The sequence below is a fragment of the Paroedura picta genome, chromosome 2 (genome assembly GCF_049243985.1).
Source record: "Paroedura picta isolate Pp20150507F chromosome 2, Ppicta_v3.0, whole genome shotgun sequence".
Classification (NCBI taxonomy): Eukaryota; Metazoa; Chordata; class Lepidosauria; order Squamata; family Gekkonidae; genus Paroedura; species Paroedura picta.
In genome coordinates, this window is record NC_135370.1 from 39,616,176 (window position 1) to 39,631,420 (window position 15,245).

The 15,245-nt window shown below is 45.1% G+C and overlaps 1 protein-coding gene across 1 annotated transcript in view; it reads left to right on the forward strand.

Annotated features, from left to right (window-relative positions):
- Nucleotides 1-15,245, forward strand: part of TTC21B (tetratricopeptide repeat domain 21B) — a 57,879-nt gene that overhangs the window by 40,366 nt on the left and 2,268 nt on the right. The window contains exons 23-28 of the mRNA XM_077319840.1: nucleotides 914-1,064; nucleotides 2,026-2,187; nucleotides 5,581-5,776; nucleotides 8,979-9,203; nucleotides 11,495-11,615; nucleotides 15,177-15,244. Coding sequence (XP_077175955.1) covers nucleotides 914-1,064; nucleotides 2,026-2,187; nucleotides 5,581-5,776; nucleotides 8,979-9,203; nucleotides 11,495-11,615; nucleotides 15,177-15,244 — 923 coding nt within the window. The remainder of the gene's footprint in view (nucleotides 1-913; nucleotides 1,065-2,025; nucleotides 2,188-5,580; nucleotides 5,777-8,978; nucleotides 9,204-11,494; nucleotides 11,616-15,176; nucleotide 15,245) is intronic.

A 15,245-nucleotide genomic window follows, 5' to 3' on the forward strand; every position in this document is an offset into this window, starting at 1 on the left:
CATGCTAATAGGCATAAATATCTTACAAGATTTTTGATAGCCAGTTTTTTAAAGAGCCTTTCATAAGATCCTGGTTAGCCAGATAGCTTTCTAACTGCCCAGTGGTGGAAAAGGTCATCCAGCCACCTCCAACTTACGGGAAATCTGTAGGACAGGAATTCTGACGCAGCACAGTGGGCAAGACAACAAAATGCCTACCCCAAAATGGCTACTGCAGGAGACAGAGCCAGCCACAAAACGATTACCATGGCTTAACTTTAGTAACGTAGTACAGCGTCATCTGTGGTGGTGGCAGCTGCTACCAAAGCAATTTTTTAAAACTGCACAGTCAGTCAGAAGCCTTGATGGGTAAAAAACTATTTGTTCCCATCCTAAAAAACACTTGATGAATACCATGGTATCCATGAGCATCACTCTGGGGACCCCTGCTTTATGGTATACGCAAACAGAGGTGGTTTGTCAGTGACTGCTCTGCATAGCAACCCTTGACTTCCTGGGTAGTGTCTTATCCAAGTACTAACTGGAGCAAAGTTTTGTAAGATCAGGTTAGCCTGGACCATCCATGCCTTTCAGATTTTTTTTTCCTTTCTACATGATTCCTCATTCTCTTCACTCAAAAGTCTATATTTGTACAGGAGGGAAGATTTCCAGGAATAATATTATCCCAGAGTAAGGCTATTATACTTTGACAAGTTGCAAAGCCTGTTTTAAAAATGATGTTACCAATATGCAGGGTTATAGCAAATAACAGAATCCACTTGGTCAGCAGGCAAAGCAGCACCTGGTTATGAATGAGTGTAAGCAGGTATGTTAGCAGTATAATGTTACCATCCTTGTTTCTTGTACGGGATTGTCTTCCTTTTTTAAAGAACACGGTTGCTTTCCTTAGTGCTCTGAATACTTACATTAACAGACAATTACTCAACACTGTCGCGTTTGATTGACCTTTTGAGAAGAGCTGGGAAGCTGGAAGAAGTTCCGAGATTCCTTGCAACGGCTGAGAAACATTCCGCCAGAACAAAGCTCGATCCAGGCTTTCAGTATTGCAAAGGACTGTATCTTTGGTAGGTGATATAACACCTAAATCAAAATAAAGGAGTTTTTTTTTACCAGGCACGCTAGTATGGGGACAGGGGTGCAGCTGAGCCCTCCAGTGTGCTCCCTGAATCTTGCCTGCTCTTTCCCCTTCCTCTTGGGCTTCACATGGTGAGATTAAGCAGTAGTGTTAACTGCTACATCATTGAGCTTGTCGTTGCTAAGATCAGATGAGATGGGGGTTTGGTCATGTAGCCTGCAGATCTGTCTAGAGGTGATGTTATGATACAACCAGATGCTGATAATGGAGCACCCATGATTATGTCCCATGCGGTCACCTGTGCAGTGTTGTACCTCTAGACAATTGGTGCTTGTAATAAAAACAGCCTTAACTACACAAAGATGCTATTAAACCCATGAAGGACTGGTTGGTTCAGTCTTGACCTTGAGTCCATCCCTGTTTGAGAGGCCATTTGAAGGTTGTAATTCACTTGCTAAAAGTGAGGCGATTGTGTAAAAAAAGGCAAAGAGAGGTTTATAACTGGGAGGAACCCAGGCATGGCACTGGGTGTCAGGGGTTCATTCTTGGATGGCTCCTCTGCATTGGTGTCTCTTTTCATATGTCCTCTGTCCCTCACAGATCTTCCGATTTAGCTATCCTCCAGTGCCTCTGTGTTCTCAGTAATAGCATGCTGCACCTCCACATTCCCAAGTCCTCTGTGAGGTTGTTTTTTCGGTCATTCTACCCTTCCATTCCTAAACTCTCCCTGTATGTATTCAGAATGTCTGTGACATCACAGTAGATCATCCAGTGGAAAGAGAACCTTCAAGTGGCCGCCATGTAACAGGTGGTTGGGAGTTTTTAAAATTAAAATTCCTGTAGGATTTTTTGAGTAGCTGGCACAGCTGAACAAGTTGGAAACCGCATATTTCTTCTTCTTTTTTTGCTCCAATTCAATTCATGCAAGTAGGTTCAATTCCCTGTCTCAGGTACACCGGTGAACCGAATGATGCCCTTCGACATTTTAACAAAGCACGGAAGGACAGCGATTGGGGGCAGAATGCCATTTACAACATGATAGAAATCTGCTTGAATCCAGACAATGAAACAGTGGGAGGAGAGGTGTTTGAAAATCTGGATGGTGATGCAGAGTGAGTGAAGATGAGACCTTTATCACTTTCTTTGTAATTTGGGACAGTGCCGCCTTATTAGATGAATAAAACTCAGTGCTTGGAAGAGCAGATCTGTTGAACCAGATCCCTTTTGAGCACCAGCATAGGGGGAAGGGGGGAGCTGGGCTTCCTGTGCACTAATTGCTGTGTTGCTAAGGAAGGTGTGTCATGAAGGCATAAAGTTAGCTGTCTACAATTTTCATTTTAAGTCTTCTGCCATGCTCGGACAAGGACCATTGTCTCCCGTAGTACTAGAACATACTCTGATCTCGATAGCCCAGGCCAGCCTCGTCTTGTCAGCTCCCGGAAGTTAAGCAGGGTTTGTCCTGGTCAGTATTTGGATGGTCAACCGCAAAGAAGTGCAGGGTCATGACACAGAGGCAGGCAATGGCAAAACCCGTCTTGCCTTGACATCCCCATGGAGTTGCCATAAGTCACACGTGACTTCATGGCAGAAAAAAGAAAGAGAAAGGGCACCGAATGAAGTTGATGATCCAGGATGGACAAAAGGAAGTAACAGTCGATTCAAATAATTAAGCTGCAGAATTCATTGGCAGTGGACATTGCGATGGGCCACCAGCATAGATAGCCTTCAAAGGGGATTAAACTGATTAATGGAGATGAGGACCACCACCAACTACTAGCTGTAATAACTAAAGAACTCCAAAGACCTTGGAATATCAGCGCTAGGAGGAAACATCAGGTGTAAGTCCTTGATCTCTTTGCCCTGGTCATTGGCCCCCTGGGGCATCTGGGCCACCACGTGCATCAGGATGCTGAACTAGATGGACCATCGGTCTGATCCTGGAGGGCTCTTGTTAAATTTTTATTCAAAGGGCCATAGAGTTTATGCAGTCCTCTGAAGGAAAGGGAGAAAGACACTATGGGATTTGTGCACCGACGTGCCTTTCCTTGTTGATTGAACACCATATTCAGCATGTCCACACCTGTCTTTGACAGCAGAAGCCAAGCTTCTCCTTCACTCCCCTTCCAGGGGTAGTCTACCTGTGGTCCTCCAGATGTTCATGGACTACCATTCCCATGAGCCCCTGCCAGCAAACACTGGCAGGGGCTCATGGGAATTTTAGTCCATGGACATCTGGAGGACCATAGGTTGACTACCCCTGCTTTAGACGATCCGAGATTACTCCTTGTGAGTGCCCTTTTTTGTATTTATTAACAAATCTTTTTATTTTTAAGATATAAAAGTATACAGAAAGAAAGAAGAGTGTCTGTTTACAGTATATCCCCATTCCTAATCCTCCCACAATCCTAGGTATCAGTTTTTCATTTAGCAAGAGGTAATCCACGTAAAAATGCCATTGTTCTTGAAATTCTTCAACTGGTTGTCTTTTGACTATAGAAGTAAGTTTTGCCATTTTCGATAAGTCAGACACTTTGTCAAGGCATGAAGAAATAGTTGGTGTTTCCGGAGACTTCCAGGTCTAGGCCAAGACTAGCCTTGCTGCTGTCGTAGCACAGAAAAAGAAAGTTCTGGTGTGAGAGGGTAGTATGTCTGGACACAAGCTTGACAGCATATGTTCAGGTCTCGTAGGAAACTTAATGTTAAACGTCTCTTCTAATACATCATGTACTTTTGTCCAGAGTGAGTGCCCTTTTATGCCATGTGGTAAGGGGACCGCAACAAAGTCATCTAATTCTCTGCCTTTTCTCAATTAAAACGTTGAGTCTATCTCAGGGGTAGTCAAACTGCGGCCCTCCAGATGTCCATGGACTACAATTCCCAGGAGCCCCCTGCCAGCAAATGCTGGCAGGGGGCTCCTGGGAATTGTAGTCCATGGACATCTGGAGGGCCGCAGTTTGACTACCCCTGGTTTATCTGAAAGCAGGCCTTCGAACCTCGCTTCTTCCTCCACCCTCCCACGAGCCTAAAATCAGGCCCTTCGTTTACCGTCACTGCACAGTCTCGCTTCAAGGGGAAAAAAGTAACAGAAGCCAGACTGGTAACTCAGCCTTTGAAAAACAACTGATGGAGAAGAAAACCCTGACATGGGTAGTATAAATGGAAGGGCTTCAGGTCTGAGAGCTTTCTGGGGCCTTGTTTGACAACTGATGTACCTGCAGAGAATGCCTGCAATAGCTTTCCAAGGAGAACAGGTTTAAATACCCTGATTTCATAGAGGCTTTTGATTTTTTTATTTCTGTAAGGCTTTTGATAAGGTTCCACATGATACTCTTATTGGCAAGTTGGTAAAATGCAGTATGGATCCTATTACTGTTAGGTGGATTGAGACCTGGTTGACAGATCGCACCCAAAGGGTGCTTGTAAATGGTTCATCGTCTTGGAGAGGAGCGATGAGTGGATTGCCTCAGGGATCTGTCAACATATTCATAAATGATTTGGATGAAGGAATAGAGGGGGTGCTTATTAAATTTGCAGATGATATCAAACTGGGAGGGGTAGCAAACACACCAGAAGACAGAATCAGGATACAGGATGAGACAGGCTGGAAAACTGGGCTAAAATGAATTTTAATGGTGAAAAATGTAAAGTTCTGAATTTAGGTTAGAAAAATCAAATGCATCACTATGGGATGGGTGAGGCTTGTCCTGGCAGTAGTACATGTGAAAAGGATCTGGAGGTCTTAGTAGACCATACACTAAACATGAGTCAGCAGTGTGACTCAGTAGCTAAAAGGGCAAATGGGATTTGGGGCTGTAGTAAATGAAAAGAAGTGTAGTGTCCAGATCACGTGAGGTGATGTTACTGTTTTACTCCCCTCTGGTTAGACCTCACTTGGAGTACTGTGTTCAGTTTGGGCACCACGACTGAAGAAAGATGTAGAGAAACGAGCGGGTCCAGAGGAGGGCTATAAAGATGGCGAGATGTTTGGAGAACAAGTCGTATGAGGAAAGGTTGGGGGAGCTTGATCTGTTTAGCCTGGTGAGGAGATGACTGAGAGGGGATCTGATAGGCATCTTCAAGTATTTTAAAGAGGATGGAGGAGAGTTGTTCTCTCTTGCCCCGGAAGGACAGACCAGGACCAGTGGGTTAAAACTAATTCAAAAGATGGCTAAACATCCAGGAGAAGTTCCTGACAGTTAGAGCGCTTTCTCAGTGGAATAGGATTCCTTGGGAGGTGGTGAGTTCTCCTCCTTTGGAAGTTTTTAAGCAGAAGCTAGATATTCATCTGACAGAAATGTTTATTTTTTTGAACTTAGGCAGATTGTGAGGTGGTGGGCAGGTTGAGAGTGTAGGTGGTTGGACTAGATGACCCTGGAAGTCCCTTCCAATGATTCTATACCCAATTTTTTTTTTTTGCATAGTGTCACTTTAGAAGGTGAGCAGTAGGTGAGCAGAAGTACTGAAAAACTTAACACTTGGCTGGTGATGCTTTCCTTTCTGCCTAGCAATTCCACCGAGAAGCAGGAGTCTGTGCAGCTAGCGGTGAGGACGGCAGAAAAGCTTCTGAAGGAATTAAAGCCCCAAACGCTCCAAGGTCAGGTACAGCTTCGCATCATGGAAAACTACTGCCTTATGGCAACCAAACAGAAACCGAACGTGGAGCGAGCATTGAACGCCTTCACGGAAGTTGTGGTTGCCGAGGTGAGTTGTTGAATTTTTATTTATTTATTTACGTTTGGATTTAAATCCCGCCACTTTCACAGAGTGACTCATGGCGGATCACCATCTTAAATCCTCATACAAAACCCCATAAAAATCTGAAAAATCCATAACCCCATTAAAACTCAATAACCCCCCCTCCCCAGTTCACCCACCTCAGGTCACAGACTCTTTCATACATAATAAAATCAGAATCCAGTATCACCTTTAAGACCAACAAAGATTTATTCAAAGTGTGAGCTTTCGAGTGCAAGCCCTCTTTCTCAGACTATGAACTGACCATAGTTCATTGTTCATAGCCTGAGGAAGAGTGCTTGCACTTGAAATCTCACGCCTTGAATAAATCTTTGTTGGTCTTAAAGGTGCTCCAGGACTCTGATTTTATTGTGCTACTTCAGACTCAAATGAATCTATCATACATGTTACTGAGTTAGAAGCTTTGAGGGATATTAGCTCTCTGACACACCTGCAGAGTGATGTCTGGCTTGCTTTGCCCCCCTCTTCAGAAGCAGAACTCGTCAGATACCCATTTGCACAATGCCATTTTATGGCAAGGAATCTGATTCTCTGAGAGTGGCTTGAGAGAAAACGGAATGTGTGCTAAACTCTAGGGATCGTCACCCTCTCGAGGTGTATGTTACTTGCCGCCATTGTTTTCCTTTTGTGCCAGAAGCATTCTTGGGCACTCAGGTGTGTGATCTGGGAATTACGGACATGGTGGTTGCAACCTCTTCCACAATTTGTTAGGTATGTTTGGATCTCCCATTGCCAGAGCTGAGATGCACAGATTCCCAGCTCATGTGAATAGGTTGCTCATGTGAGAGATGGGGTCAAGTTACAGAAAGTATTGTGTGAAAGTAACATAATTGCAGGCATTCTGTTCTTGTCACGCAACAGCTGCTAGGGAGATATATTTTCTAAAAAAGGTAAACGTATCCCCCTGTGCAAGGACCGAGTCATGTCTGACCCTTGGGGTGATGCCCTCCTGCGTTTTCATGACAGACTCAATACGGGGTGGTTTGCCAATGCCTTCCCCAGTCATTACTGTTGACCCCCCAGCAAGCTGGGTACTCATTTTACCGACCTGGGAAGGATGGAAGGCTGAGTCAACCTTGAGCCGGCTGCTGGGATTGAACTCCCAGCCACTTTGGTGCAAATGGGGCAGGGGGGAGAAGCTCTGGCCGTGTTGGGGCCTGCACTTAGGCTGGGAGGGAGACAGTAAGTGTCTGAGGTAGAAACTCCATGTATGTACACATCTTCTCTTAAAACTGTAGAGTCATAATATGACTTTAACAGCTGGTTGCAACGCCTTTATAGTATTTTATTGATATCGATTGATGATTGATTAAAGAAAGAGCCATGGTGGTATCTGACATGAAAACTTATACCAGGGTTTTGTGGAACCCTGGGGTTTCTTGAGAGCCCTGGAAGGGTTTCCTGAATGGGTGGGAGTTAATTTTGTTATATATTCTTAAAATATGTTAAACATTTATGGGTGAAATGACTACATATGGTCATATCTACCTGCCTCCCCCCCCCCCCCAATAGCCAGTGATGGACCTGGAGGGGACAGGAAAGGAAGAGAAGGGGACCTGGGTGGGATTGTACAGCTGTGCTTCCCCGTCATATTCTGCATGATTGTGCCACTTCTGGGGTTTCGCAAAGCCTTAAGAATGTTTCAGGGGTTTCTCAATGCTTAAAAAGTCGAAAAAGGCTGGCTTTACATTGAATAAAAATGTGTTGGTCTTAAAGATGCCACTGGACTTGAGCTTTGTTGTGGTGTCAGATGGTTAGTTTTTCAACTTAGGAGCTGGGAGACTTGGGTTTGTGTCCCCAGACTGTTAATGGAAGCTTGGTAGGTGACTCCCAGCCTAAACGACTTCATAAGCTGCTGGATTGGATAAAATGGTTCTTGCCTATAGCCAAAAGCTATCCCAAACACAAAGAGAAGAAAACATAATCAGAAATGATGATAAAAATACCTGGATGTAAAAATACTCATTGGAGAGGAGAACAGTGTAAGCAGCTTTGGGTCTCTATTGTGGGGAAAAGCAGGTTATATATAAAAAAAGGGGGCATAATTTTAACGTTGCAATCCAGAGCAGCACTGATTTCTGTGTAATTCAGTGTGCAATACAGTACAATGCACAGCTCAACCCAGCAGGGAATGATTTGTGCAGAAACATACTCCTTTGCTTGAATGACTTGTCCTGTACGTGCACCCCTGGATGATAGAAGCTCCCTTGATACTTAACATCCTTAACATATACAAGAGGATGCTGTAGAGCAGGAAGCAGGCATGGTGCTTGAGAGCCAGCATGGTGTAGTGATTAAAGAATGGCAGATTCTAATATGGAGAACTGGGTTTGATTCCCCACTCCTGTCCCACATGCTGTCTGGGTGACCTATATCACAGTTCTCCCAGTGCTCTCTCAGCCCCTGCTCCTACCTCCCAGGGTGTCTGTTGTGGGAAAAGTAGTGAAAAGTGGGGTATTAAAAGAAACAGCTCTTCTTCTTGTGCCAATCTAAGGAGCTTGCTGCTGGATTCAGTGGAACTCTCCCTAACAGTGGAAACTGCATTCATGTCTCTTTGGTGTAGTTTGGTGTAGTGGTTAGGAGTGCGGACTTTTAATCTGGCGAGCCGGGTTCGATTCTGCACTCCCCCACAGGCAACCAGCTGGGTGACCTTGGGCTCGCCATGGCACTGAGAAAGCTGTTCTGATCGAGCAGTGATATCAGGGCTCTCTCAGCCTCACACACCCCACAGGGTGTCTGTTGTGGGGAGAGGAAAGGGAAGGCGACTGTAAGCCGCTTTGAGCCTCCTTCGGGTAGAGAAAAGTGGCATATAAGAACCAACTCTTCTTCTTCAGTAATATCAGGGCTCTCTCAGCCTCACGTCCCTCTCAGGGTGTCTGTTGTGGGGAGAGGAATGGGAAGGCGTCTGTAAGCCACTTTGAGACTACTTCGGGTGGGGGAAAGTGGCATATAAGAGCCAACTCTTCTTCTTTTTGTTGTTTCCATACTGGTGTTGCAGAGGGGACTAGAGAAGCTTTGTGAGCATTGTTGCCTCATCTAGTTCCCAGGATTGGAACAATATGTGTCTTGGTCGGTGTGACATGCAACTTTGTCCAAACACTGATGTTTTCTAACCGGCTAAGAATTCCCGTCTTGATGTTTGTTGCAGAAGGATCACGTTCCTGCCCTCTTGGGAATGGCCACGGCACACATGATCTTGAAGCAGACTCCACGGGCCAGAAACCAGCTGAAGCGCATTTCGAAAATGAACTGGAATCCCGTTGATGCCGAAGAGTTTGAGAAAAGCTGGCTTCTGCTCGCCGATATTTACATTCAGTCTTCCAAATACGACATGGCGAGCGAATTATTAAAGCGGTGCCTTCATCATAACAGGGTAATGGGCGAGCCAAAAGAGCAAACTCTCATTAAATGGGACTTTCTATTTAATAGGGTAGGGGTAGTCAAAGTGCGGCCCTCCAGATGTCCATGGACTACAATTCCCATGAGCCCCTGCCAGCTAATGCTGGCAGGGGCTCATGGGAATTGTAGTCCATGGACATCTGGAGGGCCGCAGTTTGACAACCCCTGGAACAGGGGATTCAGTAAGGCACGGCGTCACTCCTGTGCCAAAACATCAGGTCTTCATTAGATCGCACACAACTGAACTTAACCACCCGAAATGATACACAGTGTGGGGTTCCTGGCAAAGCCTGAGATTGGCCTAGTGTAAGTTCCTCAAGTTCAAAACAATTGGACCGTTCAAACAATCCAGTAGCAGGACGGATCCTGTGTGCTGAACAATACCTTTACGAGTCCCCGATGTCGGCATCGCGGTTCCTGCACTGATGGTTCGCCATGCCACATCCACAACGCTGTCTTTATGCATCCCACAGATATTGGGCCAGCTCCAGCATGCATAACTGCAACTCAAGGGCAGCCAATGTGGGTCATTATCCATGCAGCCCCATCTAGTTATTCCCCAGTTGACTCGTGGGCTTTAGGAATCCTGGCATGAGTAGCCATGATGTGGGTAGTGATTTGCAGCCTTCCATTCCCATGGAATGCCATTTATGAAGGGGACCACAAACTTTTAGTTTGCCGAACATGGTGTCTTGCTTAAGAGCAACAGGGTTTGATTCCCCACTTCTCCACATGTAGCCAGCTGGGTGACCTTGGCTAGTCACAGATCTCTTAGGGCTGTTCTTGCAGAGCAGTTCTCTTAGAGCTTTCTCGGTCTCACCTACCTCATGGGATGTCTGTTGTGGGGAGAGGAAGGGAAAGGTCTTTATAAGTCACTTTGGGTAGTAAACAGCAGGGTATAAACAAACCAACTCATTCCCTATTTACTCTGTAAATAATCATGAGCAAACAGAGTTGTGTATGTCATAAGGGTGAGCCTGGGGAGTTGGTGGGCTTGCACATGCCCTCCCTCACCTCACACAGCACACCAAAATGGAAATCAAAAGGCTTCAAGCCATAAAGCTGGGATTCCCTGGGGGTCCATGGGACTTCTGAAGGGAATCCATGGAAGCTCTGAAATTGCATGCTATTGGGGGGGGGGGTGTCTGGTCTGTCTTCTCAGCTTCTACTCTTCTTTCTGGCCTACATGAGGCAGAGCTGCCATGGTTAGTAGTAAAGGTAGAGTGAGGGAGCAAAAGGAGAGCTAAGGGTGCGGGTAGTGATGTCACTTCTGGGGGTGTGGCAGGGGATGTAGTCAATTGACATCGCTTTCAGGGCTCTTCAAAGTCTGAAAAATTATTTGAGGGGCTCCTCCACGTTCAAAACATTGAAAAGGCCGCCATAAAGACTTTGGGCTAAGTTTGAGAGCGCAGATTTGGAGACATTTGGTAGCAGCTGGTATGGGCATGAATCTTCTGGACGGGGCTCCTTTTCAGGATCTGGTCAATCAGTTTGAACCTTGGTGAGAACCTGAAGAAAAATAAGAGGCCTTCTGCTTCCCGAGACCAAACTCTCAGAAGTCTCTGAGCAACTTCCTTTAGTCCTAACATCCAGATGTGAGCACCATAACTAACTGCGGTTTGTTTCTGTCCCAGTGACCTGGGTTCTTAACCAGGATTGAACTGCTCAAGAATCCCAGTTACTGGAAGAGAAACTCACCTGAGATATTTTTTTAAAACACGTTCAGACGTGGCAGCAAAACTGTAATTAGTAGAAAACGCTGCTGATCCGGGCATGATATGCGAGGAAATAATGAATGAGGCTTGTGTTTATTCCAAACAAACTCTGGTTCATTCATGATGTCCGAATACAAGGCAAAGTTTATTTTATTTATTTATTTTGGGCTCGATAGTCCATCCTCTCTTTAGGAACTCAGGGCAGATTACGTTTTATAATGCACATACAAGCCCTAAATAAAATTAAAATTATTTAGGATTAATAACATAAAAGCATTTACATTAAAAACATGTGCATTAAAATAACGCATTAACAGTAAATATTAAATATTTAAATTGCTCATAGCGCTTTCCCTATGGGGGTGGGAGGGTGGGGTCTTTTAGAGACCAAAGTGAAGAATCTCAGCTTGGTGATGACTGTGCAGAGAGCCAGCAGATGTGGCTTCTGGCCCCAATTACAGGCCCAGCAGCTCTGTCTCACAAGTGAATTAAGGCCATTTTAGTAATTTAAAGTCCATTCAATACAGGGGAATTTTGTTTTGTTTTTCAGTCCTGCTGCAAAGCTTACGAATATATGGGGTACATAATGGAGAAGGAACAGGCGTACAAGGATGCAGCCGTAAACTATGAGATGGCCTGGAAATATGGGAACCAAACAAGTCCAACAATAGGTAGGTTCACAGGTAGTGCTGCTACCATTTTTCATCTTTCCCAGAAAAGATTTGCCAAATAGATATTCTGTGGTGCCAGAGGAGGACTCTCTGGAAGCATACCTTGGCAGGCAGGAACAATATCGTTTTTAAAATCCTTGTTGTTGTTGTTGTTAGGTGCGAAGCCGTGTCCGACCCATCGCAACCCCATGGACAATGATCCTCCAGGCCTTCCTGTCCTCTACCACTCCCCGGAGTCCATTTAAGTTTGCACCGACTGCTTCAGTGACTCCATCCATCCACCTCATTCTCTGTCGTCCCCTTCTTCTTTTGCCCTCAATCTCTCCCAGCATTAGGCTCTTCTCCAGGGAGTCCTTCCTTCTCATGAAGTGGCCAAAGTATTTGAGTTTCATCTTCAGGATCTGGCCTTTTGTCCCTATTTGGAGGCAAGAACTGGATGTTTATTTGAAAGTGTGCCACTTGGGAGTGTTAAATTGTAATTACTTGAAAGTACTTGTCTAAAAGTAGCCCATCACACTTAAGTACAGAACTTAGGAGCACTGCAAAGTGCAGCTTGTCTAAATAAATATCTGGCTACCGGACCTGACAGAAAAACACAGGGAGGGCTGTGGCTGCTATTAAGCATCATTCCATCATTAGTAAAATGAGCACAGGCTATTCTGACAGGACAGTGTGGTAATGTAGCCTTTCTCTCAGTTATGAATGAAGACTAAAAAGGAAATGGAAAGACCCCCCCTCCCAACTAAAGTGGTGTCTAACAGCTGCCGAAAGGTACAGAAAGGGTTAACCGAAGCAGCATTCCACACTGCCACCTGCTGGCTCTTTCCGGAATGAGCAGGAGAGATGATCCTTTCCTCAGTGGTTTTGAATACATAAAATATACATAACACACATTTGGAGAGTACTGTATATTTCTCATATGTTCTCTCCTATGCTGTGTGGTTAGGCAAAGAATTTCTTATATATATTGGGCCATAATGCCAGCATTCACACAGACATCTCCAATATAATGTGGAATTTTCAATAGCTCTGGATGTGGGTAACACCAGCCAGTAGATAGAGTCAGATTGTCTGGCTCAATTGTCAAGCTGTGTAGAATTTTCCATGGGGTTCAACCTGAGAGCATCCAGCATGCTATGCTCCTATGAGAAGCAATGAAGGCTTTTTTCACAACTCTCATAAACCAGAAGCAGAGGTGGAGGCGGGTAGAAGGTGGGTAATATAAAGGGAGATTTCCTCTGTGGCATCCCCTCACCTTCTCTCGTCTCCATAGATATTTTTTTTTACACGTTCCTGCTTGTCTTCTCAAACTATGAAATCGTGAAAGGAAACTTGTCCTTTTAGACCAGGGGTAGTCAAACTGCGGCCCCTCCAGATGTCCATGGACTACAATTTGCTGGCAGGGGCTCCTGGGAATTGTAGTCCATGGACATCTGGAGGGCCGCAGTTTGACTACCCCTGTTGTAGACATATTTAAATACAAGTAGAATCACTATTCAAAATCTTAAAGGATGATGCAGTAAAAGTGCTACACTCAATATGCCAGCAAATTTGGAAAACTCAACAATGGCCACAGGATTGGAAAAGGTCAGTTTACATTCCAATCCCAAAGAAGGGCAATGCCAAAGAATGTTCAAACTACTGCACCATTACACTCATTTCTCATGCTAGCAAAGTTATGCTCAAAATCCTACAAGCTAGGCTCCAGCAATATGTGGACCGAGAACTTCCAGAAGTACAGGCAGGATTTCGAAGAGGCAGAGGAACTAGAGATCAAATTGCCAACATATGCTGGATCATGGAGAAAGCTAGGGAGTTCCAGAAGAACATCTACTTCTGCTTCATTGACTATGCTAAAGCCTTTGATTGTGTGGAGCACAACAAATTGTGGCAAATTCTTAAAGAGATGGGAATACCAGAGCATCTTATTTGTCTCTTGAGAAATTTATATGCAGGTCAAGAAGCAACAGCGAGAACTGAACATGGAATCACTGATTGGTTCAAAATTGGGAAAGGAGTTCGGCAAGGCTGTATACTGTCACCTTGCCTATTTAACTTGTATGCGGAGCACATCATGAGAAAGGCGGGATTAGAGGAGTCACAAATTGGGATCAAGATTGCAGGGAGAAATATCAACAACTTCAGATATGCAGATGATACCACTCTAATGGCAGAAAGTGAAGAGGAACTAAAGAGCCTGTTGATGCGGGTGAAGGAGGACAGTGCAAAAGTTGGCTTGAAACTCAACATCAAGAAAACAAAAATCATGGCATCCGGCCCTCTCAATTCCTGGCAAATAGATGGGGAAGAAATGGAGATAGTGACATTTTATTTTCCTGGGCTCCAAGATCACTGCAGATGGGGACTGCAGCAAAGAAATTAAAAGACGCTTGCTCCTGGGGAGGAAAGCTATGGCAAATCTAGACAGCATCCTAAAAAGCAGAGACATCATCCTGCCAACAAAAGTGCGTTTAGTCAAGGCTATGGTCTTCCCAGTTGCAATGTATGGCTGCGAAAGTTGGACCATAAGGAAGGCCGAGCGTCAAAGAATTGAGGCTTTTGAACTCTGGTGCTGGAGAAGACTCTTGCGAGTCCCTTGGACTGCAAGGCGAACAAACCGGTCAGTCCTAGAGGAGATCAGCCCTGACTGCTCCTTAGAAGGCCAGATCCTGAAGATGAAACTCAAATACTTTGGCCACCTTATGAGAAGGAAGGACTCCCTGGAGAAGAGCCTAATGCTGGGAGCGATCGAGGGCAAAAGAAGAAGGGGACGACAGAGCATGAGGTGGCTGGATGGAGTCACTGAAGCAGTAGGTGCAAACTTGAATGGACTCCGGGGAGTGGTAGAGGACAGGAAGGCCTGGAGGATCGTTGTCCATGGGGTCACGATGGGTCGGACACGACTTCGCACATAACAACAAGAATCACGTGTGTGTCTGTGAAAGGTGCTGCTTGGCTGTTCTGCATAGCTGATTGGAGTAAATACTGCTTTGTAGCTTGATAAGTAATTCTGAGACAGAGAAATAGACTGCTTTTGAGGCGGGGGCAAGTCCCAGGAAAATACGGCTAACAAGCTATCACTTTAGCTTTTATTTCTTTGCCATGTTAGAAATATTTATTTTATCTGTGTGCACTCTGATTTGCAAACGTAAAGTTGCATCCATACAGAATCATACATTCTCCTATCCCACCCCCTAAGATCTCAGAAGCTATACAGGATCAGCCCTGGCTAGTATTTGGGAGAAAGATGCCCAAGGAATACAAGGATCCCAATGTGGATGATGGCAGAGCCCAATGGGGTTGCCGTACGTCTGTTGTGACTTGATAGGGCCCCCCCCTCCCCAAAAGAATCCCCCTTCACCAAGGTAACCTAATTGGGCTGTATGCAGCCAGTTTTTCCACTGGTGAAACAAAAGGAAGAGACAAAAAGGCTATGCTGGGGAGGTGCCATGGGATCTGCAAGAACAAAGGCTGTGATAAAGGGGGGAATCAGATGAGAGCGTGAGTACAGAAGATGGCAAAGCGATCCAACTCCTATTAAGTAACCTCCTGTTCTTACAGGCTACAAGCTGGCATTTAATTACCTGAAAGCAAAAAGATACGTTGATGCAATCAACATTTGTCATAAGG